At 37.1% G+C, this 27,573-nt stretch overlaps 1 protein-coding gene across 4 annotated transcripts in view; it reads left to right on the top strand.

The window, feature by feature from the left end:
* The window catches only part of Ocrl (OCRL inositol polyphosphate-5-phosphatase), a 58,723-nt gene extending 31,616 nt beyond the window's left edge, over nucleotides 1-27,107 (top strand). For 2 of the 4 annotated variants that reach the window (XM_077106962.1, XM_077106965.1), the window contains 10 exons: nucleotides 844-979; nucleotides 7,302-7,412; nucleotides 8,415-8,580; nucleotides 8,847-9,082; nucleotides 17,509-17,532; nucleotides 20,552-20,668; nucleotides 21,666-21,750; nucleotides 22,385-22,512; nucleotides 24,117-24,228; nucleotides 24,434-27,107. In XM_077106962.1, coding sequence (XP_076963077.1) covers nucleotides 844-979; nucleotides 7,302-7,412; nucleotides 8,415-8,580; nucleotides 8,847-9,082; nucleotides 17,509-17,532; nucleotides 20,552-20,668; nucleotides 21,666-21,750; nucleotides 22,385-22,512; nucleotides 24,117-24,228; nucleotides 24,434-24,558 — 1,240 coding nt within the window. In that variant the 3' untranslated portion in view covers nucleotides 24,559-27,107. The remainder of the gene's footprint in view (nucleotides 1-843; nucleotides 980-7,301; nucleotides 7,413-8,414; nucleotides 8,581-8,846; nucleotides 9,083-17,508; nucleotides 17,533-20,551; nucleotides 20,669-21,665; nucleotides 21,751-22,384; nucleotides 22,513-24,116; nucleotides 24,229-24,433) is intronic. The other 2 variants (XM_077106964.1, XM_077106963.1) reach the window with 2 other exon arrangements.
* The last annotated feature ends 466 nt before the right edge of the window (nucleotides 27,108-27,573 follow it).

The following is a 27,573-nucleotide window of genomic DNA, read 5'->3' on the forward strand; positions in this document are numbered from 1 at the left end:
AGAAATTTGAAAGAGAAAGCATCCCTGGGCATATTCAGCTGTTTCCTTCTCTGAGAACTCTGGGGAAGCATGGGGTTGGAGGAGTCTGTATTTCTATGTTCCAATGGAGCTGGTCACCAAAAGAAAAGTGACACTAATGGATGATGTATACTTTACCTTGTTTCTTCCACTCACCTCACTTGAGATCCAGCTGTAGAGCTACTGATAAGAAGTATTCATGTCATCTTCTAGATCAGGTGTACAAGGTGTTGCTTATTTTACTAGAATGATGAATAGGTTTCTTCCTACTCTTAGTAGTCAATGGATTGTTACATGCTCAGTCTTAAATGCTTTGAAGTTAGTTCATCTCTTTCAGAAGAAGCTACATTTGTCCATAAAAGTTCAGGTTTAAGGAGAAATCTCTTATTAATCCTCTCCAGAGATTAAGCCTAGTTTAGGAATAGAGGCTTGGATTTTTAAACCTTATTAGCTATCTGTATGTTGCAACATAGAGCAAAGAAAGAGGAAGTGTTCAGAATAGAATCCTGACCTTTTGAGGCTATTTTAAGAAAATTGTTGAAGATGTAATCCTAATCTTAGAAGAACCATTTATTCCTTCATTAGATAACTATTCATTGAGCAGCCACTTCACACCAAATACTATGCTTACATGCCAGGAGTTCCATGGCAGACAAGCAGACACAGTCTTAACAGAGCTTGCAATGTAGTCAGGTAGATGATAGGGGTCCTTTGGAAAGGAATACATGGCTATTTGGGAGCCTAATGCAGGTCTTAAACCAGTATGGTAGGTAGTATGTTCTTCTGTGATATGTTCTCACTTTACCTCATTTTTTTAATTTACAGTGGAAAATGTCGGGTTCCAGCTTGGTGTGACAGAATTCTTTGGAGAGGAACAAATGTTAATCAGCTTTATTACCGGAGTCACATGGAACTGAAAACCAGTGACCACAAGCCTGTTAGCGCCCTCTTCCATATTGGGGTGAACACTTGTTCATTCATTTCTGTGTTAAGTATTTCTAGAGCATTATTTAGACTCAGAACAGATTAGTATTTTAGTGAGCATTAATGTTCCATAGCCGAATAATCATTTGCAGGTGTTGAAAAGTTAATACCCTCAGTCCTCCCAATTGCTGTCCTTATAGTCTTCATGTGCCAGAGCTTTGTGTGACACAGAATTTTCTCATGGTACCTAATGATTGGGTGGTGACCTGAACCTCCTAAAGTCAGTACCATAAAGAAAAGTTGGAAGCTACGTATTAAAGTATGACTGACTTTTCATCAGATAGTAAGGAAGGGAAGTACCAGGAGAGAGATTTGGGGTGGTGGGGGTTGACAGCAGGAGAAAAGGCACAGATGATCAGAATGTGACCAAATCTGCATATTAGCTTAAGAGGTATATGTGGTGCCATCCCTACTACAGTAAAGTCTTCCTGTCTAGGAGCATAGGTTTTAAGTTATTCTTTAATGTTGTTGCATCTTGGACTGAGTTAATGGCCATTTATTTAATTTTTTTAGAATCTTTTTGTGAGTAAAGTTTTCTTTTCCCATTGTATGTTTTAGCTGTGTGTTATTAATATACAGATTACGTTTTGTAATCTTGCTGATTTAATTTATTATAGCCAGTATGTTTACAGTATTTCTTTTGGATTTTCCACACTTGTGGACATGTAATCTGTCGATTTATCTAGTGCAGGACTCGGTAGGATGAACTTTATAGTAGCCTGCTTGAATTTGCATTTCAGCTCAGCCATTTTCTAATTGTGTGGTCATAGAATGTAATGTCCCAGTGTCTCAGTCTCCTCCTCTATAAAATGTGGATAACAATGGTACCTACTTATGCAGGTTAATGAATTCAAACTTGTAAAGAGTATAATAGGGTAGATTTCATTCCTCTATGTTTATGTCAATTTTTTTTTTTTTTTTTTTGCTTCTGAGATAGCTATCACCAGCATTGCTTATCCCACTCCTCTTTTTAAAAGAATGACCTTAGGACTTTTCCTGGAGGAACAAAATTAATTCCTATTCTTTTTTAATAAAATGTTTGTTTAGCTGTAGATGGACACAATATCTTTATTTTTATTTTTATTTGTTCATTTTTATGTGGTGCTGAGGATCGAACCCACTGTCTCATATGTGCGAGGCAAGCACTCTACCACTGAGTTATAACCACAGCCCAGTTCCTTTTTATTAAAAAAATTATTTATTTATTTTAATTAGGTATATACGACAGCAGAATGCATTTTGATTCATTGTACATAATTGTAGCACAACTTTTTATTTCTCTGGTCTAACACAATGTAGCATCACACCATAGGTGCAGTCATACATGTACCTAGGGTAATAATGTCCATCTTGTTCACCATCTTTCGTGCCCAGCCCAATTCTTGTTCCTTGAATATATTTTAAATTTTATCAGGACAGTCATCGTTTTGGTTTTTGTCTATTAGAAAATTGTATTGTGGGATTGTTTTGTTTGTTTTGTTTTTATTAGTGCATTATAGTTATATAGAATAGTGGGTTCATTTTTTAAGTTTTTGATATTTTATTACTTTAAGTAGCAGTCGGTCCAGACTCACACAAATAAGAAGGAAAGTTATAGCATTTCTTTGCAGCAGAAGCAACTATTTCACATGATTTTTTTCACCTCTATACTAATTTATTATTAGTATGTTTCTCCCAATGGCTTTTCCTTGATTTTTAATGAGTTTTGGTACTTGGGTTCATTTTGACAAACTCATACATATGTGGAATTTAATTTACTCCATATCAGTCCCTGGTGCCTCCTTGCTTTCCCTCCTCTTCCTTCCCTCTATTCCCCTTTCTCTACTCTACTGGTCTTCCTTTCACTTATTTTTTTGTCTATTTTTTAAAATATTTTTTTTAGTTGTTGATGGCCCTTTATTTTATTTGCTTATTTATATGCGGTGCTGGGAATTGAATGCAGTGCCTCACATGTCCAAGGCAAGTGTTCTACCACTGAGCTACAACTCCAGCCCCTATTTGTCTGTTTTTAATTGGCTCTTTATAGATATACATAAAGGTGGAATTCACTGTGGAATATTTATACATGCATATAGCCTGATTTTTGTCAAATTCATTCTGTATTTCCTTCCCATTCCGGTTCCTCCCAATCATCTGCTTCTACTACAGTGATCTTCTTTGTATCTTTATTATACCTGATCCCCCACCCCTTTTTCCCTTACTTTGCCCTAGCTTCCGCATATGAGAGAAAACACTGGACACTTGATTTTCTGAGTTTGGCTTGTTTCACTTCCATCTATTTACCATAAATGCCATAATTTCATTCTTATTTATTTATTTATTTATTGGTACCAGGGAATGACTCCCAGAGTCTCTTTAATACTGAGCCACATCCTCAGCCCTTTTTAATTTTTATTTTGAGACAACGTCTCACTAATTGCTTAGAGCCTTGCTAAATTGCTGCGGCTGGCCTCAAACTTGTTATCCTCCTACCTCTGTCTCCCAAGCTGCTGGGATTACAGGCATGCACCACCTGTCTATAATTTTGTTTTTTGTGGCTGAGTAAAACTCCATTATGTGTATATACCACATTTTCTTAAACCATTGATCTATTGATGGGAAATTCTGCTGGTTCTATAATTTGGCTATTGTGAATTGTGCTGCTGTAAACACCTAAGTGACTGTATCACTATGGTATGCTGATTTTTTTTCCCTTGGGATAAATACCAAGGAGTGGAATGGCTGGGTTACATGCATGGTTCAATTCCTAGTTTTTTTGTGGGATATCCATATACTTTCCAGAGTGGTTGTGCTAATTTGCAGTCCCACCAACAATGTATAAGTGTTCTTTCCCTCCAACATCCTCACCAGCATTTATTATTATTTGTTTATTTAATAACTGTCATTTTGACTGGATTGGGTGAAATCTTAGTGTAGTTTTAATTTGTGTTTCCCTGGTTGCTAGGGGTGCGTGTGTGTGTGTGTGTGTGAGTGTGTGTGTGTGTGTGTTTTGCTGGACTTTGTGCATGCTAAGCATATACTATACAACTGAGTTATAACCCCAATTCCCATTTGGAAATCATTAAAAAAATAATGAGTAATAACAGTAAGTTAGTAGCTGTGTGCCAGGAACTGTGCTAGGCAATTTTTACATATCTCACTTACTTCCCACAACAATGCTTTGAATTAAATATTTCCCACTTAGCAGATGAGCAAATGGAAAACTTGCAAATTAAGATAAATTCTTTGAGAGTGTTTAGCTAGAAGGAGAACTGAGATTCAAATCTTAAGTCTGTTTAACTCCCTAACCTATGGTCTTTCCACTACCCCACAATTCCCATATTCTAAAGTACTTTTTAGCTAAATCTGCCTTCAGATCTTACTTTTAGCCCATCAAATTCCATGTTGTAATTGGAGGCATACCTCTTTTCTTCGTTTGAATTCTCTTAATCCATTTTATGAAGATGTTGTTCCTCAAACACTAACCTCCTTGGTTTAATCAGTTATGCTTGGCTTTTTGTTGGTGTTTATTTTCAGAACCTTGAAATATTGTTTTCCAACTGTTGGGGATTAAACCCAGGATGCTCTAATACTGAATTCTATCTCTAGCTTGCTCTTTTCTTTCCTTTTTTGAGACAGGATCTTACTAAGATGCCAAGAGTGGCCTCAAATTTGCAATCCTCCTGTCTCAGCCTCCCAAGTCACTGGGATTACAGGTGTGCACCACCATGCCCAGCAGAACCTTGAAATATTTTTAATGCTTTATTACACATTAATCCAGAGCTTTCAGTAGGATTTTTTTTAATTTATAGGCTTTTTGAGTATTTTTGTGTGTCTTTAACAAAAGACTAGCTTTCTACTTGTTAATGATTTTAAAAATTATATACCAGTTTAAAATAAATAAAAAATAAAAAAGAATGACTTAAAAAAATAAAAGTGCTTTTTCTTTAAAGTAATAATCTAAGCAGAATTTACAAATATGGCTGAAGTTCTTCAATCCCTGTCCTCATCTCCTACTCCCAACTTTACATAAACCCCCTTCCCAGCCAGTCCAATGCCCCTTATAAGTTTATATCTTCCTGGACCAGAATTGTCCACTAGAGCTTTCTGTGATGATGGAAATATCCTATGTCTGTGCTGTCCAGTCCAGTTGCTTCTAGGCATAGGTGACTATAGAGTACTTGAAGTGTGGCCATTGTGACTGAGAACTGAATTTTTAACTGGGCTCAATTTGTAGCAATTTAAATTTATATGTCCCCCACATGTCTAGTGGCTATTGTATTGGACAGTGCAATTCTAGACCTTTGCATGTGCTTTTTTATTTACCTATAGACAAAATACTGTTTTGTGTATAACTTTGCGTATATTGTAAGTAGTCTCATGCCATATGTGTTGGTCTGTGACTTGGTTTTTTTTGACATTTAATAGCATATCTTCAGAAGCTCTCTATAATATATTACATAAAGATCTAGCTCATTGTACTTTTTTCTAATTCCTTATTTTGTTGGTAATTTGTTTTTCTGAAATGAATATATCAGATGATGAATTCTTTGGTTTTCCCAGCCTCATTATCCTTAATGTGCCATTAATTCATGTTAACCCACTGGGGAAGGGTTTGCTTTTATTGAGTAACCATTCCATATTTTGGACTCTTGGGCATGCTATGATTAGAGGCTTTAAAAACCACATTATATTTTCACCACCATTGGCACCAATGACTTGTTAGCAGAGAAGCCAAATGCTCTTTGACCATTTAATTTCAGAACACTTGCTGTGGGCTGACTGAGATTAAGTTGAGATAGGCTTCCACCCCTGGGCTTGGTACTGTGATCTGTTGATTGATTCTCAGACTTCTATAGACATAGAATTGTCTATAGAGAGCTTTAAAAATGTATGGATGCATGGGTACCCCTGGAGATTGTGATTGGTAGGCCCAGGCACCTGTGATATTTAAGACTTAACCGAGTTAATTCTTTCCAATATTTAGTATTTTAGAAAGAGTCCAGCTAGAAGTCCAGCCATCACCTCTGGTATACTCTGGCAGTGAGCAAGTTTTGTATCTTGATGTTCTTAACTATCAGAATATTCCTTGCTTTGAAAACCTTGCAGGTTATTGTCATAAAAAGACATGTAAAATACTTTCTTGAAATAAAAAGTTTACAAAATTTCATGAAAGTATAAAATTCATCTTAACACTGTGTATAATATGGAACCTCTTGACACTAAAGTGATTAATCCTCAGTTCTCTAAGAGTTCTGGTTCAAATATGTAAAAAACTTCTCCAGTCTGAGATCTTTGGCTCAGCTTTGATGTTCAGTTTTCCACATCTGTTTTAGAACTTTTTCTGTATGCATGAATCTTTTTTAAAAACATGGAATATTGTATAATTTTTTCTTCTAAGAAAGAATCTGATGTCTCTGTAAGTTAAAATGCTATTATGTATATTAACTTTTACCATTGGTTTGTATGAAGTTGTAACATTTTTTAAAAAAAGAAATACAGCTACAAGTGCTGTATCAGGTGGGAAATATTTTGATTAGTCCAGATGATTTGTTTGTTGCCATGGTTTTACTCCAGAACATTATGTGTTGACCATTTTCTAAAATGGCCACAGTTTCCATTTACTAACATACCTTTGCTATTATATAATCTGAGCAGTGTTATTATGATTCTTGGCATTGTGCATAACAGCTAATGGAGTTAAATGCTTTAATCATATTTTTTGCTGTTTCACTACTTTATGATGATTGTGAAAAACAGTAATGGGTATATTTTGGCACTGTCATTATGTACAATGCAGAAAATCGTTTTTACCACAATCATCACATTTTCTCAAGTACAAAATAAATTAACAATGGAGCAAGAAAATTTTCTTCCCAAATATTTATTATTACCAAGCTTTTTAACTTAGAGATTTAACTTTTCTAGAAAGTTAGACAATCAATTAACCTTACCTTTACTTTAAAGTGTATGCTTCTGTAATACTTACTAGATTAATTTATGTTTGCTTTAGTAACATTTATTTTTTTAACTTTTTTTAGCTGTAGATAGAGACAATACCTTCATTTTATTTATTTATTTATTTATTTTAGAGAACCTTTGGAGATGCAGAAGTTGAGAATACATAAGACTAAAATAAAGATCTATTTTCTTTCAGAGGAAAGTCGTGGATGAAGCAAGATGTCAAATTTTTAGGATGTTATTCATATCACAATTTATTTTAAATGATCGCTTTAATGACCGATTGAATTGTTAAATAATCTCAAAGGGAGATGAACTGGGAGCACGTAAGACTGAAAAGAGGGTTTGTTTTCTTTTAGGTGAAGGTAGTGGATGAACGGAGGTATCGGAAAGTCTTTGAAGATATTGTACGCATCATGGACAGAATGGAAAATGACTTCCTTCCTTCCTTAGAACTCAGCAGGAGGGAGGTGAGCAAAATACACAGGCTCCCTGTCTACTGCCCATTGTGATTAGCACAAAGGAGACTATAATACTTAGAAAAGGCATCAAGGAGCCAGGCAAAGGTAAAGGCCTATAGTCCCAGCTATTCCAGAGGCTGAGGCACGAAGGTTGAAAGTTCAAAGCCAGGGCTGGGGCTGTAGCTCGGTGGCAGAGCACTTGCCTAGCATGTGTGAGGCACTGGGTTCAATCCTCAGCACCACATAAAAATAAATAGATAAAATAAAAGCATTCTGTCCATCTACAACTACCAAAAATTTTTTTTAAAAAAGGAAGTTCAAAGCCAGCCTGGGAAATTTAGCAAGACCCTGTCTCAAAATAAAACAGAAAGGACTGAGGCTAGAGTTCAGTGATTGAGTGCTTGCCTAGCATGCAGGAATACCTGAGTTCCATCCCCATACTAAAAGAAAAGAAAAGAAGGGAAAAGAAAAGGCAACAAGGCAAAGTGGTTAAGAGCATGTGTGCTGGAGTTAGAGTGCCTCCATTCAAGTCCCAGTACTGCTGTTTATTAGGTGTATGATTACAGGCAAGTGTCTTTCACTCAGTTTCCTTCACTAGATTAAGGGTTAATTGTGAGAGGAGTTAATACATGGAATAGCACCTGGCACCTAGTAAGGCTCCATATTAGCCACTCTTATTTAATATTTCAGAGTTTATGGTTCATATCTTAGAAACTAAGCTTTGGTCATAGAATAAATGCACTGGACCAAGATGGGTTACCCTCTTAGGATCCCAGAACCAATCAGAGTAGCCTAGAGAAGCAGTAAAAGCCACTTAACTCCTTCCCTGTTGTTGTGAGTTTAATAATGTATGATAGTGTATGATGTGAAGTCGGCCCAGTTGGTGAATGCATATGGAAGTTACCTGGTTAATAATTGCCTTATTCTTTATTCATATTCTCTATGGAATAATCCAACTGACTTATTTCCCCTACTAGTGATGCATGTTTGTGTCTGTCTGTTATTCCCCAGTTTGTGTTTGAGAATGTGAAGTTTCGGCAGCTACAAAAGGAGAAGTTCCAGATCAGCAACAATGGACAGGTTCCCTGCCATTTTTCTTTCATCCCTAAACTTAATGACAGCCAGTACTGCAAGCCATGGCTTCGGGCTGAACCTTTTGAGGGCTACTTGGAGCCAAGTGAGTGTTCCCTTTACCATTGTCTCTGCTTGTCATGAACAGTCTCCTCAACGCTTCAATACCCTTGGTTTAACTTCTTGTTTTCTAACCACATGTTTCTTACCATCCCTGTCATTATATTGGTTATGCCTCCTTTGTGTGTCCAATTTCTTCGTTTTTGTTGCTTGGTGATTTTTTTTAGAGGACATTTATTCTGTTGGCCTCATACCCTTTTACTTTTCCTTTTGAAGTTTCTATGTTATCATGTATCATCTGTTATATTTCAGATGAGACAGTGGACATTTCTCTTGATGTGTATGTCAGCAAAGACTCTGTGACCATCCTGAACTCAGGGGAAGATAAGATTGAAGATATTCTTGTCCTTCACTTGGATCGAGGCAAAGATTACTTTTTGACCATCAGTGGAAATTACCTCCCAAGTTGTTTTGGTACATCCTTAGAAGCTTTGTGCCGAATGAAAAGACCAATCCGAGAAGTTCCAGTTACCAAACTCATAGACTTGGTAAGAAACACCCAAAGATAAGCCTTCTGTATATATATTCTTCATGATACTTAAGTGATGTCCTTATCTCTGTGCTTTTGTTTTTAGTCAGGGGTCTGTCAAGTGCTGCAGAAGAGTGTCACTTTAGCACTTCTTAAGCCAAAGAAAGGAGATACTTAACCTGTAGTTAGCTCTTAATGGGAATATAATAGATAATATTAAGCTCACCAAATAAAATTAAAGGCTCCCTTTTCAAAGATACAATGCATATTTGTTAAGGTTTTCATGTGCTCAAGTCACTTTTGTCTCAGTCGGCATGTATGTGAGGCATTGTAAGTGGAGCAAGTGGTTATTGTCCTTATGAAGCATATGAGAAAACTGAGGCACAGACATCAACTTGCCCAAAGTCAGATAAGTTAGTGACAAATTTATCACCTGGGTTTTTCTCACTCCTTCTCCAGTATTCTTCCCTATTCTACATTATATCCAATCACAGTAAAACTTCACTGCTAATAGAAGTCTATAGTAGAACCTTGGAAAACCTGTATCAGAATCCCTGGCAGTTCTTATTATAATAGAGGTTCCTCCCACTGCTCATTTCTGGCAGCAGAATCAGAATTTCAGGTTGTGGGGACTCGAATTATGTATTTTATCATCATCCCATTGAGGTTTGATACTTAATGTGACTCAAGAAAAGAGGATAGTTCTTGCCCCTAGCCAAGTTATAATATCAGTGTCCTTATGAGGGAAATGCCCATTGTTTTAGTAACATAAATCACCTTAATAACAAGTTCATCCTATTGAGAACTTTTCTTCTAAATGAAAAAAAAAATTATTGGATTTGTAGGCAGACTTCTTTGGGCTACAAAATATATTCTTGATCTTTACCCAAGAAAGTAAAGTCAAGTGACAGCCAAACCATTAGTATTCAAATTGATTCTTTTGGCATAGCCAGACCAAGTGATCATATCATCTAGTGGGGAGGGCCAGACCAGTGAGCCAGGCTGCTGGCTTGTCAGAGTGTGATCTGTTCTGTTGCCATGGAGTTGTTTTAGCTGTGACTCAGATAGCAGATTAAAGCACTTGAGTCCAGTCACAGCATTCTTTCTTGGAATTATACTTGTTTCCCTAGAGTCCTCATGACTGTTTTATCTCTGAGAGAGAACCATTTTCTCCAGAAATTCATATCCTGTCATTCTGCTGTTTCTCATGATAATTGTTTTTTTCCTCTACACCATATTCCTGCCTTTTAAATTCAGTGTTTCATCTTTTAGAATACATTTGGATTGCTTGTTTTTCCTGCCCTCTTCCCTTCATATCCGATACCCTTTACCAGTGTTCTTTGTCCCAGCTTTTTTTTAAAGAGAGAGAATTTTAATATTTATTTTTTAGTTTTCGGCGGACACAACATTTGTTTATATGTGGTGCTGAGGATCGAACCCAGGCCGCACGCATGCCAGGCGAGCGCGCTACCACTTGAGCCACAGCCCCTGTCCCAGATTTTTATTGTGAAGATTGTCAAGCATGCTGAAAATTTGAAAGAACAATGCAACAAACCCCTGCATGCCTTATACATATATGTGCACATCCTTTTTTGCTGTACCATTTGATATTAAGTAATAATATCATGACAGTTTACCACTAAAGACTTCAGCCCGTATCTCTTAAGAAAGAGGAAAAACTTCTATTTATATGTAATATCATTATTACACCTCAGAAAACAAATGGTAATCCACAAAATCATTTAGCATCTAGTCCATAATCAGATTTTTCCAGTTGTGCCAAGAATTTATTTTATAGCTTTTTGTAGCCCAAATGCAATCTGAGTTTATTAGTACATCTGGTGAAGTCTTTGTAGTCTCTTTAAGAGTAGAACAGTTCTCCACTCCTTCCTTTAATAATACTGACTTTTTTTTTTTTGAGCTCTGGGATTGAACCCTGGGGCACTTTACAACTGAACTATACTCCCAGCCCTTTTATTTTTTTTTTTAATTTTGAGACAGGTTCTCAATAAGTTGCCAAGGCTAACCTTGAACTTGCAATCTTCCTGCCTCAGCCCCCCAAGTTGCTGGAATTACAGGTGTACATCACCAAGCCCAATCTGTTGACTTTTTTTAATATTTATTTTTTAGTTGTAGTTGGACACAATACCTTTATTTTATTTACTTATTTTTATGTAGTGCTGAGGATTGAACCCAGGCCCTCACACATGCGAGGTGAGTGCTCTGCCGCTGAGCCACAGCTTCAGCCCAACCTTTTGACTTTTTAAGAATCCAGTACAGTTGCCCAGTCAAGGTTCTGCCATTTTCTAAATGTGTCTGATTATTTCTTCTTGACATTTGTTAAATTATCCTTGAATGCTCTCTTTTCCCCTTTTATTTCCTATAAACTGAAACCTAGCTTATTTTTGGTCAGAATTTGTAGAGGCATTATTATGGCCTTTGTAATAATTTTTCCTTATTAATTCTGCAAGTGGCTGGAAGGATGCTTAACCAGCATTAAACAAAGTTTATGTAGAATTATTATCAGGTAATTCTGCCACATTTGCTCATAAACAGCCAAAATCATTAGAGAATTAATGATTCTGTAGGAAGCCCTCTTCTTTTTGTGTATCAGTTATTCAGTATTGAAAATAGAAATCTAATCACTTTTAATTACCGAACTTCTCAGTTTTTATTAAATTGGTGTGGTCACCATTTATTCTTTTAATGCTTTTATTTTGTAAATTTGGTGTTCTTATCCTTTTAAAGTCTGTTGCATTTCAGTGTTATTAAATTTCTGTGTCTCATTGATGAGGAAATTACCCATATTAGCATGGGGCAATAAGCAAGTAATCTAAAATAATCAGTACTCCATTCTTAACGCCTTTGTACTCTGTTTTGACTAAATTAACGATCTAAAATGCTTCTTTAGGTTTAATGTTTGTATTTTTTCTAAGACCCAAGATGATATTTCAAATCCTATGAGATGATGCCGTTTAGAGTGGTACCCATCCTTTATTTTGTTATGTACTTTTAAAATTATAATTATAAAACTAAAGAAACACATCAGTGCATGTGTTTTCTCTGCATGTACTGTTACAGAAAGATTCTTGTGCCATATCTTTCTCCTAAGAATGCAATAACTGGCATAAATACTTTTCATTTTTCTTTCCCTTCTCAATAACAGTCACTCTGCCACTCCTAGAGTAGTTTGGATTAGCACAAATAGGAAAAAGATAACAATCATCTGTTTGTAATTTTCTTTATTCTTTTCCAGAATTGATAGATTTTTCTGCTTATTAACTAGCATATAAGTAGCAAATAGTAATCAAAATTTATTTGGTACACACTGGATATAAAGTAAGATGAATTTTATGTGGGTTCCATAATTTAGTGGTTATGAAAGTATACTTGGATATACAGTATGGCTAACTTGTGAATCATGGTTAGTAGTTTGGTTAGAAATAACCTGAACATTAACTATTTTTACTGTCCAATGTCCACTATATTTGGTAAATCAATGTTTTGGAAAGTCATTTAAAGTGAATGTTATAGAGCTTTTGGTTTGTATTAACAATAGACTCCTTTCCTGTGCTGCTTACTCAAGCCCTTATATGTTATAAGGGCATATTGATTGACTAGTTAATCTCTGTAAAATCAATCTCAGAATCAGCCTATTTGGGTCTTAATGGATATTTGATACATGTGACATTAACCTGGCCTAGAAATAAGTTCAGTACATGTGAATAAAGTAAATTAGGAAAGTGATTTGGTGTTAGTCATAGAAGTATTTTCAATCCAATTCAAGTACTTAAGAAGCATATATTCATATATTGGATGAACAAGCTCTTCCAGGAGCAAGGGACATCTTGAATAAAGGATAAAAGGTAAAAGTGAAAAGACTACATATGAAAGATTATAAAATTTTCTAGGAGCCAGGTGTAGTGACCCATTCCTGTAATCCCAGTGACTCAGGAGGCTGAGGCAGGAAAATCACAAGTTCAAAACCAGTCTTAGCAACTTAGCAAGACCCTAAGCAACTTAGCAAACCCTGTCTTAAAATAAAAAAGGGCCGGGGATGCCAGGTATGGTGGCACACACCTGTAATCCCAGTGGCTTGGGAGGTGAGGCAGGAGGATTGTGAGTTCAAAGTAAATCTCAGCAAAAGCAAGGAACTAAGCAACTCAGTGAGACCCTGTCTCTAAGTAAAATACAAAATAGGGCTGGGATGTGGCTCAGTGGTTAATTGCCCCTGGGTTCAATTCCCTGTTTAAGAAAAAGACTTTCTAGGAAAGAATGATGGTTAAGGATAAAGAACTTGTAAAACTGGTTCTTTAGGATAGGGGCAAGTGATAAAAAGCCACAAAGTCAGCAGATGAGCTTCTGATTGAGCCAGAGGGCATCCAGAACCTTCAGAAGGCTTTGAGGACTAGCATGTTATAAATCAACATGTTGGGAGAAACATTCTGGTATTGGTTATAGAATAATCTAATGGAAAAGGGTATAGCCTTGAACTGTCAAATCTGGTTAAAATGGAAAAAAAAACTGAGGAATGAGTAGGGAAATAACATTTATTTGGGAAATGTCTATTAGGAGAAGAATATAAAAAATTTCAAATAACAGGAATAACAACTTAGTGATTAATTTGGTGATCTCTTTACTAGATGTTTACTTTATCCTACTAATGTACCCACTCATTTTTATCTGTTAGGTGTCTATTTTGTTCTCTATATTTCATATGGACTAATCATTTTGAAAACTTCAATTTTCATTCAGTTTTCTGCTTTTTAAGTTTGTGTCTTCTACCTCTATATAACTCTTTTTATATTATTTTAGCTGCATGTACTACTCTGGAACGTTCTCCTAAGGGTAAATGTTGGGGTAAAGAATGATTTGTATTGCATTTGCTATTTGCCAATATTGCCCCACTAGGGAAATCCTGATCTAGGTTCCTTCTTTTATTTTTATTTTTTTAATATTTATTTTTTAGTTGTAGTTGGACTCAATACCTTTATTTTGTTTATTTATTTTTATGTGATGCTAAGGATCAAACCCAGGGCCTCGCATGTACTAGGGGAGCACTCTACCACTGAGCCACAACCCCAACCCTTAGGTTCCTTCTTTTTAGATTTTTTTTTAAGTTGTAGATGGACATAATATTTTTATTTTTATCTATTTATTTTTTATGTGGTGCTGAGGATCAAACCCAGGGCCTCATGCATGCGAGGCAAGTGCTTTATCACTGAGCTACAACCCTAGCCCTAGATTCCCTTTTTAAATGTGATCAAAACAGCCTGTTGCAAAGAGTGGGCATCTCTACCCTTTAAAGTTCATTGAATTAAGTATATTAGTAACCTTCAGACTACCTTTGAAGTAGGCTGTTTATCAGTGGAGGTTAAATGATGTTTCTGTTTTCAACATTGAAACTAATGTTGGTTTAAGTGTTTTCTTTTATGCTTCATCTATTTTCTTTAATCTTAGACCCAGAGAAGTAAACACTCAATGTAAATTTCCTGCTCCTCCATCAGTATATAATCAAAGTCCTTTTGAGTCATCTTTTAGAGTTTTGTCTTTCATCCATTTTTTTCCTAGTGCTGGGGATGGAACACAGAACCTCACATATGATAGTCAGGTGCTCTATGATTGAGCTACATCCATAGCCTGTCCATTGATCATTTTTTAATAATTATTTTCCCATTATTAATTTTAAGATTTGACTCTCTCCTGCTTGCCTTTAGTGTTCTCTTTACCTCTGTCTCTGCCCTTCAATTTTTCCTTTTCAGAGCTATCAGATTGATCTTTATATTACTTGCTTTGTGGTCTATCACTTCCTTGCTTAAATGTAGTTCCCCCATGCCTGCTGAATACAATCCAAATTCCTTAACCTCTTATTCAAGGTCAGATTTATTTCCCACTATTTTTCTCAATGTTCTCTAGTCACCTCAGCTTATGGTTCCCACAAGCTAGATGACTAACTTCTTCCAAATTTCACCTTGTGATTTATCTTTTCTGTGCCTTTCTCTTTTTTTTTAACACAGAATAATCATAACTCATTTTATTACTACTAATGAGTTTACTGTGGACAAACAGAAATAGTAAAAATTGCATAAATATAAAGACATAATTTTTCAAGATAATTCTGTGCCTTTCTTTATTTCTGCTTTTCCACATATTTTAAAGTCTGGCTATGTTACCCAGGCAGGCCCTGAACTCCTGGGTTGAAGTGATCCTCCCACCTCAGCCTTTGAAATAGTTGTACTACAGTTATTGCCACCAGCACCTCACTTTCCTCTTCTACTTGTGATACATGTCTACTCCTTAAAATCCTATAATCAGGGCTGGAGTGTAGCTCAGTGGTAGAACATTTGCCTAACATGTGCAAGGCCTCAAGTTTCATCCCCAACACCATACACACAAAAAAATCCTGTGACTTTTAAAGATTAGTGGCCATAAAACTTTTACATGTGAATTAGAATGGCATCATGTCATAAATTCTGAGACTCCTTACCCCAACTCAATGGCAAACCAGGATTAGGAACCAACCACATCTTTCTACTTTATGTATCCTCATTTCTCATTGCCCTCCCTGCAAAGGTATTGAGCACAGTACCTTGTACTAGTAGATGGTCACCACTCAAAGATCTTTCAAGACCTGGTTTGACACCTTAGTGCACCAAATTTCTGCAAAAATCTATTAGGAATATTCTCTCTTTGTTAATAGGTACACCTAAATTTTATAAAATGTTGTCAGAATTGTATTAAATTAGATGTTTGACACTCAGAATTTTACATTATAAACTATTACAATACTATAAATAATGTGTACTTTATAAAGCACTGTTGCTCTGATTATTTCATGTGGTATTTAAGAGTCTGTATAAACCCACAAAAGCATGTTTAATTTGTAATGTATCTAACAATACTAAAAAAACCTAATGGCCATATACAACAACAGTTTAGGGGAAATGCATTCAACATTACCACTTACAATGTCAGGGAATACATACTTGCCACCACTCCCAGCCCCTATGCCACTCAGTAAGATTGGATTTCTCCTTTTACCTACCAGATGTTATTCATGTGATTTACACTTGAATTCTTAGAGACCCACTGCAAGATCATGAGGAAATCAGTAGGGAGGTGCTGGGAGTATGCCCCACCACCCCTTGAATTTAGGCTGCTTCTCTGTACTCTGAGATGAATGCTGTTATCCCTGCTTTAGACATGAAGAAACTGAGGCAATATGAAGTTTGATAACTTGCTAAGGTCTCTACAAAACTAAGGAGCAGAAGGAAGATTTGTACCCAGGATCATGTAACATCAACACCTATACTCTTTCTATTAATCATGTGGCCTTGCAAGTAAGGGTATCTCACTATCTTTAGCCTGTAAACTGAGAACTGCATTCTCACTTTGCTCCTTCCTCTCCATCCAGGAAGCAGTTACCTTGCCCTCTTTGAGTTGTCTGAGGGAGCATGGTGATAATGACCATGGAGTTACTCAGGCCTTGAGTTCCAATCCCAGTTCTGCCACTGACCTTGGGCAAATAATTTAAACTCTCAGAGTCTCAGTTTATTCATCTGTAAAATGGGAATAATACCTGCTTTACATTCATGTGCAGATTAAATGACATCACTTAAAAATCACTTTGCATTGCTCCTGGTACATTGCAGATATTCCTTAAGTGGTAGTGGTGGTGATGATGGTGGTGGTGGTGATTGCTGCTCTTACTATAATTGAATTGTAATAATTCAATTGTAATAATCATAATAATTGGATTGTAATAATAGCATAAAATACAGGAATGATATAAAAGCTACTTTCTTCCCTCTCTTCTGCTTCTCTTTTTGTTCTTATATCCTCTAAGAAAACAAAAAGAGGATAATGATCCACAAAGGTCTGAAATGAAATTCATTTACATTTCAGAGGAACCTTCAAATCTGAGGCCTCTAGGGGCCTTTGAGAAGGAGAGGTATGAGGAGATTGAAAGGAATTTGGGACACTGTTCAGGAGGCTAGCTAGAGTGAGTTGTATGGCAGTGGAAAAGAATGTACTTTATCATTTGCTTCTGAATGGTCACTGTTGGGCCCACACCAAACTCTTCCATTGAGGTTGCATTATGGTGAGGTAAGAAGCTGCATAGTGTAGCAGTTGAACAGGAAGAGACATCAGTGGGTATTTGGTTGGGCCAGACTTTGGCACAAAAGTCTAGTCCTGCACAAATATGTTTCTCCAGGGATATTCTCAGTAAATTGCACAAAAATTTAATATGCATAATAGAGAAGTTTGCATATGGAGAATGTGTTCCATCTTCAACAATCATAATTTATTTGAAGAATTCAAAGTTTTTAAAAGAATATGAATTTAGTAAGCTAGTGAGTTCTAATACTGATCTGTTTCCAATTCTGTAATAAAATTCTAATCATTTTCTATCTGTCAATGACTTTTTTCCTGCTCTGCTCTCAGGAAGAAGACAGCTTCCTAGAAAAGGTAATCCAATCCATTGGTGGTTATAAGAATTTCCTTGTGCTTGATTAACACTTAACTCTGGTCCCTGGAATTTGTCCCTAGGTGTTCCCATATCAGAGACCTCTGACTCGGTGAGAATCCCCTAAAGTCCTGCTAGCTGTATGTAAATGTATTTGAAGTATAGGAAAGATGTTACTGCGTCAACTACATTATTAAGACATAGTACATAAAAGCAATACAACTCAAGATTCCAGATTTGGGGTGGGAGGTGTTTGTGGGTTTTGTGATGCTGGGGCTCAAATCCAGAGTCTTGCACGTGTGAGGCAAACACTATCACTGAACTAGGTCCATCCTAGAGCTGTCTTGATGTATCTGCTCATGAGTTGAAGGAGGAAGGTACCACTTAGCTGTCCTATTTCCAAAGATAGTAAAGCCAAACAAATACAATTCTGTTGCATTGAGTGGTTTTGAGTTAATGGTAATAGTGATTAATTACTAAAAGAATACACAGTTATGGATAAGAAATAAAGCAGGGACTAGAATTGTGGAGCTGAACAAGGTCATAAGAGATCGTCTGATGTGGGGCAGTAGGCACTAGAACCCAGGTTTCCTGCATTCCCAGTAAAGTGCTCCTTCTTCAGTGACTCACAGCCTCTCCATCTTCAATGGACAGTGGCCAGCTCTACAGAGGGCTGTCAAGTAGAGGAGCATGGGCTTGGTGAACAATCTCCAGCACTTTCATATAGTATCTAATGGGACGCCTCCCTATTTGGTGGCGTCAAATGAGTTTTGACAGTGGGGATGCTGTATTGTTTTGTGCTTTAATTGTTAGCACTAAGGTTATAAAAAATGGACTTAATAGACACCAAATGTGTCTGTTGAAAGAAGGCAAAGTCCCTTCATTTCCCTTCAAAATTCAGAATAAAAGATAATTTGTAGAATTTTTAAAAATTATCGTTTCTTTCTCCATTTTTTTACTGTGTCTTTCTCTAGACTTCAGAGATGCAAGTATGACATTTTGTATTATCTCACATGAATTTGAGAATGGATAGTGGATGGGACATATAATCTACTGACATTTTTAAAAAATATTTTTATTTTTTGTTGTAGTTGAACACAATATCTATTGTTTATTAATTTATTTTTATGTGGTGCTGAGGATCAAACCCAGGGCCTCACATGTGCTAGGCAACCACTCTACTGCTGAGCCACAACCCCAGCTCATAACCTACTAACATTATTATTAACCTTTTTAAACCACTAAGATTTGAGACAGCTCTGCCTCCCAGTCCTTCCCTGTTAAGAGTAGTCTAAACTCTGTCTGTTCCTCTTAGTCAGTGTCCTGTGTTTGCCTCAGGACCTTAGTACATTTTCATAATAAGGCATTGGATGCTAGGTGTTTTAATATTAAAATACATGAATCAGTGTTGAATAATTTATATATTATGAGTTCAGAGGCATCTGCTAAATAATATGTACATGTGTTGCATTTGGTCCAGAAAGAAGAGTACATTATGGACAGTGCTTTGGCTCAGACACCATGTGGATACCTGCACTTAATACTTGCAACCAGAAAGAAGTCAATGGTTGAGCCACTGATGGAAGTTCTGGCAACTATAGGGAACATTAATATCAAGTGATAGAATCCCAAGGGAAAGAAAGAAAGGAAACAAAGCAAATATAAATAAATAAATAAATATATATATATATATATATATATATATATATATATATAGAGAGAGAGAGAGAGAGAGAGAGAGAGAGAGAGAGAGATAGACTTTAAATGGTAATCAACTGTCATGCTTCCTTCTCTTTCTTATTACCTTAGAAAGGCACAGTGGCCTTAGAAGATCATCAGTGCTTATTAAAGAACACAGTGTTAAGAAGAGACCTCAGTGCTGCTATAATATACATGGTCTCTGTGAAAATAGTAAAATGTTTATTTTTTCCCTTAAAGATACATGGATAGGGGTTGTGGATGGAATTTACAGGTTACCCAATGTTGGGCAAGGGTTTCCTAAAGTTGAATATATATAATGAGCTAAACATACGGGAGAAAGGAGGATGCCAAAGATTGATCAGGATTTCTTCACCAGAATTTTTCTGAAGGCTGCCTTCAGATGCCTTTTAACCTATTTCAGACATCTTTTTCGTATAATTTCTGTTTTGCTACATACATGGAAGGTTTTTCCTTTTGGGGGGTTTTTGTGTTTTGAGTGCTAAGAGATAACTAAGTTTATTTCCTGGCCATTTTCAAGCTCAAATTTATTGATCTAATTGAAATAACACTTGTGGGTTTTTTTCCTCTTACATTCTTTCAAAAGAATCAAAAAGATAGTAGAAAGGTAGGTGAAAAGAGTAAAATCTCCTAGAAATCTTTACTGAGTTATGAGTATGAACAATAACTTCTGTACTTGGACCCTAGACTTTTCATGATATTTCTGATTATTCACTTGTTGTATTTAATTTACTATTTTTCATTCTTAAGGTTTATGAGTTTAGTGCCTTAAGATTAAAACTTGTATTAAACCTGAAGTATTTATGCCTGTGGGTCTAATGTGGACAATTGTCTTTAATTCCTGAGAACCAAAGAACCTCCTTTAAAGCAGCAATGTTAAAATTTGTGGTAAAACTGAAGGAAGAATAAGTTAAAAGTAAACAGAAACCTACCTGTAGACATGGTTTCTTAAAAGTACTTATTGATGATTGTAACAGTGTTCACAAATCAAGGGTGGACCCTATCATGACTGTTTTGCTAAAGTATTGATTCTCAGTGTCACTCTTGAAAGAATTTATAACACAGAATGCATCCACGTATTAAAATCTAAACCCAAGTGAAACACTTGATGACTGAATGAAGCATTTAGGAAAGGAGATCCTTTAACTGTGGGAATCTGTGTCAAGGGGTGTCCCCAGTGAGGAAAAAAGTGAAACATCCTAAGATATACAGATCATATTGTACCCAGCATGAATAAAATTCAAAAGAGATTAAGTCTTTATTCTGAGACCCTTTTAATTCTCATCCTTTTGCATCTATTAGGAAAAATCTCTTCTGCAGATGGTTCCCTTGGATGAAGGTACCAGTGAAAGACCCCTTCAGGTACCCAAGGAGATCTGGCTTCTAGTAGATCACTTATTCAAATATGCCTGTCACCAGGTGAGTAAGAGTAGGCCTTCCTTGCAATTTCAGGTGTATGTGCAAGTCTCATAGGAAGTTCTAAGACCTCACATCACCATAGTGGTTTTTTTAATATTTTTAAATACTTTTATTTATTTATTTTTATGTGGTGCTGAGGATTGAACTCAGCACCTTACACGTGCTAGGCAAGCATTCTACTGCTGAGCCAGCCCTATCATAGTGTTTTTAAACTTCCCCAGGCCACCTCCACACAGCAGCACTGTCAGATTGCCTGCATGGGTGGAAGCATCCCTATTAACAGATGTGACAGCTAAAGTACCTGAGCTAAATGGTTTACCTAAGACCATGGTCTAAGTACAGTGTCTGAGCCAGGACTAGAACTGAGAATGTCTGTCTCCTGGCTCTGCACATTTTTCTGAGTACCTTAGTTTGTAATGCCCACTTTAGCTGTCAAATAGCCTTATCGACTTTAAAGTCCAAAGCAAACTTTAAGCCCATTTCTTTAACTCAGTCCAGATATTTCTTTTAAATCTTTTACATCAGATCTAAAACACTAGCTACCCTGACCCATTACTCCCAAAAGGAGAATTCTTTTGGACTGAATTGGAGGGTAATGTTCTCTTATCTACTGAAGAGTAATATAACATGAAATCAAGGTTAGCACAGATATGGCATTTACTCCTTCCCAGCATTTAGTAGTGTCAGTATTTGAACATGGTTATGCTGTATGCACTCTGCCTTCTCCAGAGGCTGTCAGGGGGACACCTAGTTTCCTGATCTGGCCACTATTCTTTTGCCCTGTCAGGAATAAACTAAACACTGAAGATCTTTTTCTTTTTTGAAAAAAAATTTAACATGGATTGTAGAGATGATTTAGAGGAAAAGTGCTATTTTTAAACTTCCATTCCTAATTATTAATATACATACCACCCTCCCTTTTGCTTTCTGCTGTGATCTTCAGAACGTAGGGGATGATTATCTTGCCTTGTTCCCTTCATTCTGACTTCTTTGGTAGGAGGACCTGTTCCAAACTCCTGGAATGCAGGAAGAGTTACAGCAGATAATTGATTGTCTGGATACCAGCATTCCTGAGAAAATTCGTATCCTTTCTACCCAAGCGAGGCTTAAGAAGCTGGATACCCATCCAGCTTAGCCAAACTCTTCTTCCCACCTACATTTGATTTTCGTATTTCTATATTTATTTTCCTTGTAGTTATCTTTTATTATAAGATAATAACTAACTATCCAGTTGTTTCTCAATTTCTTTCAGTAAATTTTGACCTCTCTGTGTGTCATGATATTAATAAGGGGAATCAAGGGTAGGTAACAATGAATTTTAATAAGCATAGAACATAAGAACCACAGCCCCATGACTGTTATCCTTAAGCTTATCTTTCACTCCTGCCCCCACATGTACTGTCATTAGGAGAGGAAGAAGAATGGGAAACACTGGCAGTTAGTTTATAGGATTGTTCCAGTGGGAACTCCCATTCTGTTGTCTCTAAATTCCCCTAAGTCTGAAATTGGGCCAAGTCTCCCAGAGTCTTTGACCAATTCTGTAACAGCTCAGTTGGAGGGTACCAGGACCAATAACATATCAAACCCAAGTTAGGTTTGGTGTTACCTGAATTCAAGGAGGAAAATGTCCCTTCAAGAGCTTGCTGAAGGGAGCCAGCTGGGACTCTGAATGGCCTTTTTCCTGGAGCCCCTTTCCCTTGACTTAAGGTGATTCAGCGGGCAGTAATCACTCTGTGGCTGAAGCATTGCTCATTTTCCTGGAAGCCCTGCCAGAGCCAGTTATCTGTTATGAGCTATATCAGCGATGTCTTGACTCTGCTCATGATCCTCGAATCTGCCGACAGGTGAGTTTTATTGATCTGAGGATGTGTTTGGGGCAGGTTCCCCCACAGGGAAATCATCAGTTTTACAAAGCCTGAGAGTCATCCAGCTGCATGGTAGGATAGGTCTGGGTCTGTTATTCAAGACAGGACACCAGCATTCAGAGTTGATAAATTTTAGGTTATTTTCGATTATATTTGCCACTTTTTTTTCCCAGTTGGCCTATTTCTGTTCACAGTAAACATAGTGAAGTGGAAGCCTCTACTCTGAGTTAAGATTGGTGAAGTTGATTTTACATGGCATTCTGATGGTTATTACCAAAAAGGGTGGGTGATATTTGGAAGGAAGTCTTGAGTCTTCTTGGTGTATTTTTAATCTTAAATGACCTTGATGCACAATAGCTGATACTACCTATATATCAAACTACTGAGTGTTGGGGGGAAGTCCTCAGTGATGCTATTGTAGAGAATAGCATTCAGTTTGGCTACCTGTCTGGAGAATGGGAAAAGAACAGATTAACACCTACCTTCTTTTGGGGGGAGGGGTTTATTTAATTTTTTAATTATTATTTTTTTAATTTGCTCTTTTTAGATACACACGACTATCAAGTGTACTCTGACATATTATACATACATGGAGTATAACTTAGAAATTCTAATTAGGATTCCATTCTTGTGATTGTACATGATGTGTAGTTTCACTGGTCATGTACTCATATATGAACATAGGAAAGTTCTGTCCAGTTCATTATACTGTCTTTTCTATTGTCATCCCCCCCTCTCATCCTTCCTTCCTCTTTGGCTACTCCAATGAACTTCTACCTTCTTTTTTTAATTCAAATTCTTTTTTTCTAAAAAATTGTACATATTTATAGGGTATAGTATGTTAATTCCATATAGGTAGAGAATGTGTAGTGATTAATTAAATCAGTATAATTAACATTGTCATCTCCTTAAACATTTATCATGTCTTTGTATTGAAAATATTTGAGTTCCTCTCCTCTGGTTCTTTAGAAAATGTGTAATAAGTTGTAAACTCCAGCCACCTTACCATGCTATAGAAAGCTAGTACCTACTGTTCCTATTTAACTGTATCTGGTCGGATGATCTCCCTCTGTTGCCCCACCCCCACCTCCTTCCTGGCCCCTGCTGACCACTATTCTGCTCTTCCCTTCTACGAAATTAACTTTTTAAGTTTCCACATATGATCTTTTTTTTCTTTTTTTTTATTTTATGGGTACTTTTTAGTTATACATGACAATAGAATCAATTTGATATAATTATACAAGCATAGAATATATCTTATTCCAATTAGGACCCCAGTCTTATTGATGTACATGATGGTGAGATTCACTGTAAAACCTACCTTTTTATGTAGAACTGTGTGCATATAAATCTGTGATGCCTGTATAGCCTGGTCATTGAGTCAGGGACCAAACAATATGACCATTCTTACTTAGAAGATACAGTTTGGAAGGTATTATGTTGGTCATGAGTAATTAACAGAAGCAGTGACAAACAGGGTCTACCAGGATTGGATTATAAACTGCTTTTATTGAACCTATAAATTCTTTTTACTTCCTTCTTCCACCTGTTTTCCTCACTGCCCAACCCCTTTTTAAAAACAGGTAATTTCTCAGCTGCCAAGATGCCATAGAAATGTTTTCCGTTACTTGATGGCATTCCTTCGAGAACTCTTGAAATTCTCTGAGTACAACAATGTCAGCGCCAACATGATCGGTAAGGGTACTTCATGAGAATGGTTACATGAGGGTGTTTGTGGACAATAATCTGTATATCGTTTATATTTTATACCTTATGGATGTTCAAGCACATGACAGTCATTTCATTCCTACTGTCTTTGTCCCCTGGCCTGCCATCCCTGAGGTTTTGCTCACATCATATCTGACAAAGCTTTTCCCCTTTTCTTTCTCTTGCCCTCTAGCCACTCTCTTCACTAGTCTTCTCCTAAGGCCTCCACCCAACCTTTTGGCAAGACAGACTCCAAGTGACCGCCAGCGTGCCATCCAGTTCCTTCTGGGCTTTCTGCTTGGGAGTGATGAAGACTAAGTCTTTTCTTCTCCAAAATTCTAGAGGAGAAAGATCTTGGGCTCCAAGTATTTCAGAATGATTTGAGAAGGTGTGCCACAGGAAAGGTCTATTGCAGGATCTCAGGTTCTGTTAATAGTGCAAAAGAAAGAGAGTTTCTTAATCCCTTCTTTACCATATTCTACACAGCAAAATACTTTTAGACTTATATTGCCAAGCCAAAGTTACCATATTTTGGTGTTTTTGTGTTTTCTCTTTATAAGGCAAAGAGGTCTGTATTTACACTCCTTTACCTAGGGATATGTTTGTTGCCCTTCAACCCAATTGTCATGATTGTCCTTAGTCATAGGCCTAGACTCTGAGATGTTTCCGTTCTAGGCCTATAAGCACTACTTCCTATATCTCAGACTTGTCTGTAGTCTTTCGTATAATGCACTTTTTACCCACTCCTCCCCATGTCACTCCTTTGCACTCCCCTTCACTCATTCTATGACTTCAAAGGAAGCCTGGGTGAGGCTAATGACTCCTTGGATGTCCTTAACAGTGAGTTCAATGTTTGTAAGTGGTCATTACATGCATTTGTGCATTTCTACTATAATGGCATCTATATGTCTCTGTTATTGGCCTTTTTGTGGATCCGCACTGGGTGGAATGATTTTTCTTGTCTCAGATCACATTTAGTAACATAACTTTAGGAGTTATAGAGATGGCATCACATTGATATAAGAGAATCACAGTCAGAGTGGAAACACTTTGAATATTTCAGGAGTGAGAGTATTCACATTTGATAAGTCCTGTTTCCTACTCTCCCTTTCCTAGTATTATTTACATTTTATATGAGGATCAATCCTGGGTACTAGGGGACCCATCTCCCACTTGGAAATCCACCTCTAATGGTGGGTACAGTGGTACATGCCTGTAAATCCCAGCAACTTGGGAAACTGAGGCTGGAGGATCGCAAGCTTGAGGTCAATCTCAGCAACTTAGTGAGACCCTGTCTCAAAATTTAAAAAAGACTGGGAATGTAGCTCAGTAGTAAAGCACCACTAGGTTCAATCCCCAGTGCCAAAAGAAAAGAAAGAAAAAAATCACCTCCAGAGCAACACTTGCCATTTTCACTACATTGTAAGAGGGAGTCTGTGTGCCTCTAGCAAGCCCCTCTGGAGCTATTGCTCCACCCACAGCAAGGATATTGAGGATAACCCCTAGAACCCTTCTTCAATCTTCTGAAGTACCAAAGGACATGTGTTACCCCACCCCAGTGGGGCTGACTTTGAGCTCCATATCTGGCTCCTTCAAGTAAAGGATGTAGAAGATTCCCTTTGGCTCCCAGTCACTGTATCCAGTACTGTGTAAGAGAGATTGATCAGTGAGACCAACCATAAACCTTACCTTGCTCACCCAAGATAGCCCTCTGAACATTTCATTCATTCAAGCTTTATGGGACAGCCTTTTAAAAAATGAATTTGTTGATTGACAAAAAAGCCACCAGCCACTGACTGCAAAACTCCCTGATGCAATTGACTTCCTCCTGGTTTTCTTTCATTAAAACCACTCCAAGCTGATTTACTCTTCCCTGTTAACATTAGATTCCAGGAGCATAATATATAGACTGTGCAATCTTGGGCTTTGATTCCTTGACTCTACTAGAGCATCCAATGAGAGGGCCAGGGGAAACTCTACCACTGAATGGTTCTTCGATTCTCCAATCTCTTGAAAGTTGAGTTCTTTGGGGGAAGAAAAGGTATGTATACTGTGATATACTGGTTAAACCCTTTCCTGATTGGGACTGAGAGAAATTAGAGTCAAACTACTGGTGCCAGATAGCTTAAGGTCTAATAGGTCAGGGTTGGGTGGTGAACTTAGTTAATGGAAGACTGAGAGCAGAACAGTTTTGTCATCTCCAGTAGTCCACAAAGTGATCACAGAAAGAGGCAGGTAATAGGAGCTAGATAATAGGAGCTGAGACAGAGTCCTAACACAGGGAAGTGGGTTTTGGGGGCCTGTTTTCTAATGTGTTTCCAACTTGGGGTCTTTGGGTGACCAAGGGTATGGTGAGTAGGAGCTCTGTGCAGCACACATATAGCTCTCTTTCTTAATCAGGTCAAAGCACTAAGTGGTTTACTGCCTCAACCTTTTTTCCAGCTCATCCTGGGATATATACAGGGTTGAGGGTTTTAGACAATCTCTAGGTAGAGGAGAGAAGACAGACCAGACATAAGAAATCTGTTTCCCTCCCATGCCTGTCCCAGCATCCCACCCTCTAATTCCTAAGTCCACCAAGGTACTATTTCATAGTCTCTCCAAATTAAGGATTTCAGATTCAACTGGTAGGGAGGGACTCTGCACCTGTTGTTTTAGGATGAAATGGTTCAAACCCCTGAGGTGACATTGCATTAGCCTCCCTTTCACTGTTTTCTGATTCTTATTCTGTAATTGTTTGTTATATTTCCCCAAAAACGTCTTAATCACTAAGCAAAGCTGCTAGTGGGATTCTGTATTTTGTGTCATCTTTTTTATTATAATTTATTGCAAATTCTTTTCTGAATAAATATATGTTGTGTGAAAAATCAAAATGTGATATTGGTGAAAAAGAACTGAGGAGGGAAGCTTATATCACTGGGTCTCACTTGATTTTGCTGTAGTCTCCATCAGATATGCCTTTGCTGTGATCATCTATCTTACAGGGAAGTATCATTTATAGGAATTCTCAGGCTGAGACTGTAGCTTGGTGATGAAGCATTTGCCTAACATATGCATAGCCTTGAATTGGATCCCTAGCACTGAAACAAACAAACAAAAATGCTTTTCAGTGTATTTGCTCACAGAGATGAGAAGCCATGTATTTTTAGAAGCCAATAAAGAAGTAATACTGGCCGGGGGTATAGCTCAATGGTAGAACCCTTGCCTAGAATGCTCCAGGCCCTGGGTTTCATCCCCAGCATTACAAAACACATTTTAAAAAGTCATATGCTTTCACTGGCCAACCAGATACCCTTATTTTAATCCTAAGCACTCAGGCAACAAAAGGAAAGG

This window comes from Callospermophilus lateralis, chromosome X, assembly GCF_048772815.1.
Source record: "Callospermophilus lateralis isolate mCalLat2 chromosome X, mCalLat2.hap1, whole genome shotgun sequence".
Classification (NCBI taxonomy): domain Eukaryota; kingdom Metazoa; phylum Chordata; class Mammalia; order Rodentia; family Sciuridae; genus Callospermophilus; species Callospermophilus lateralis.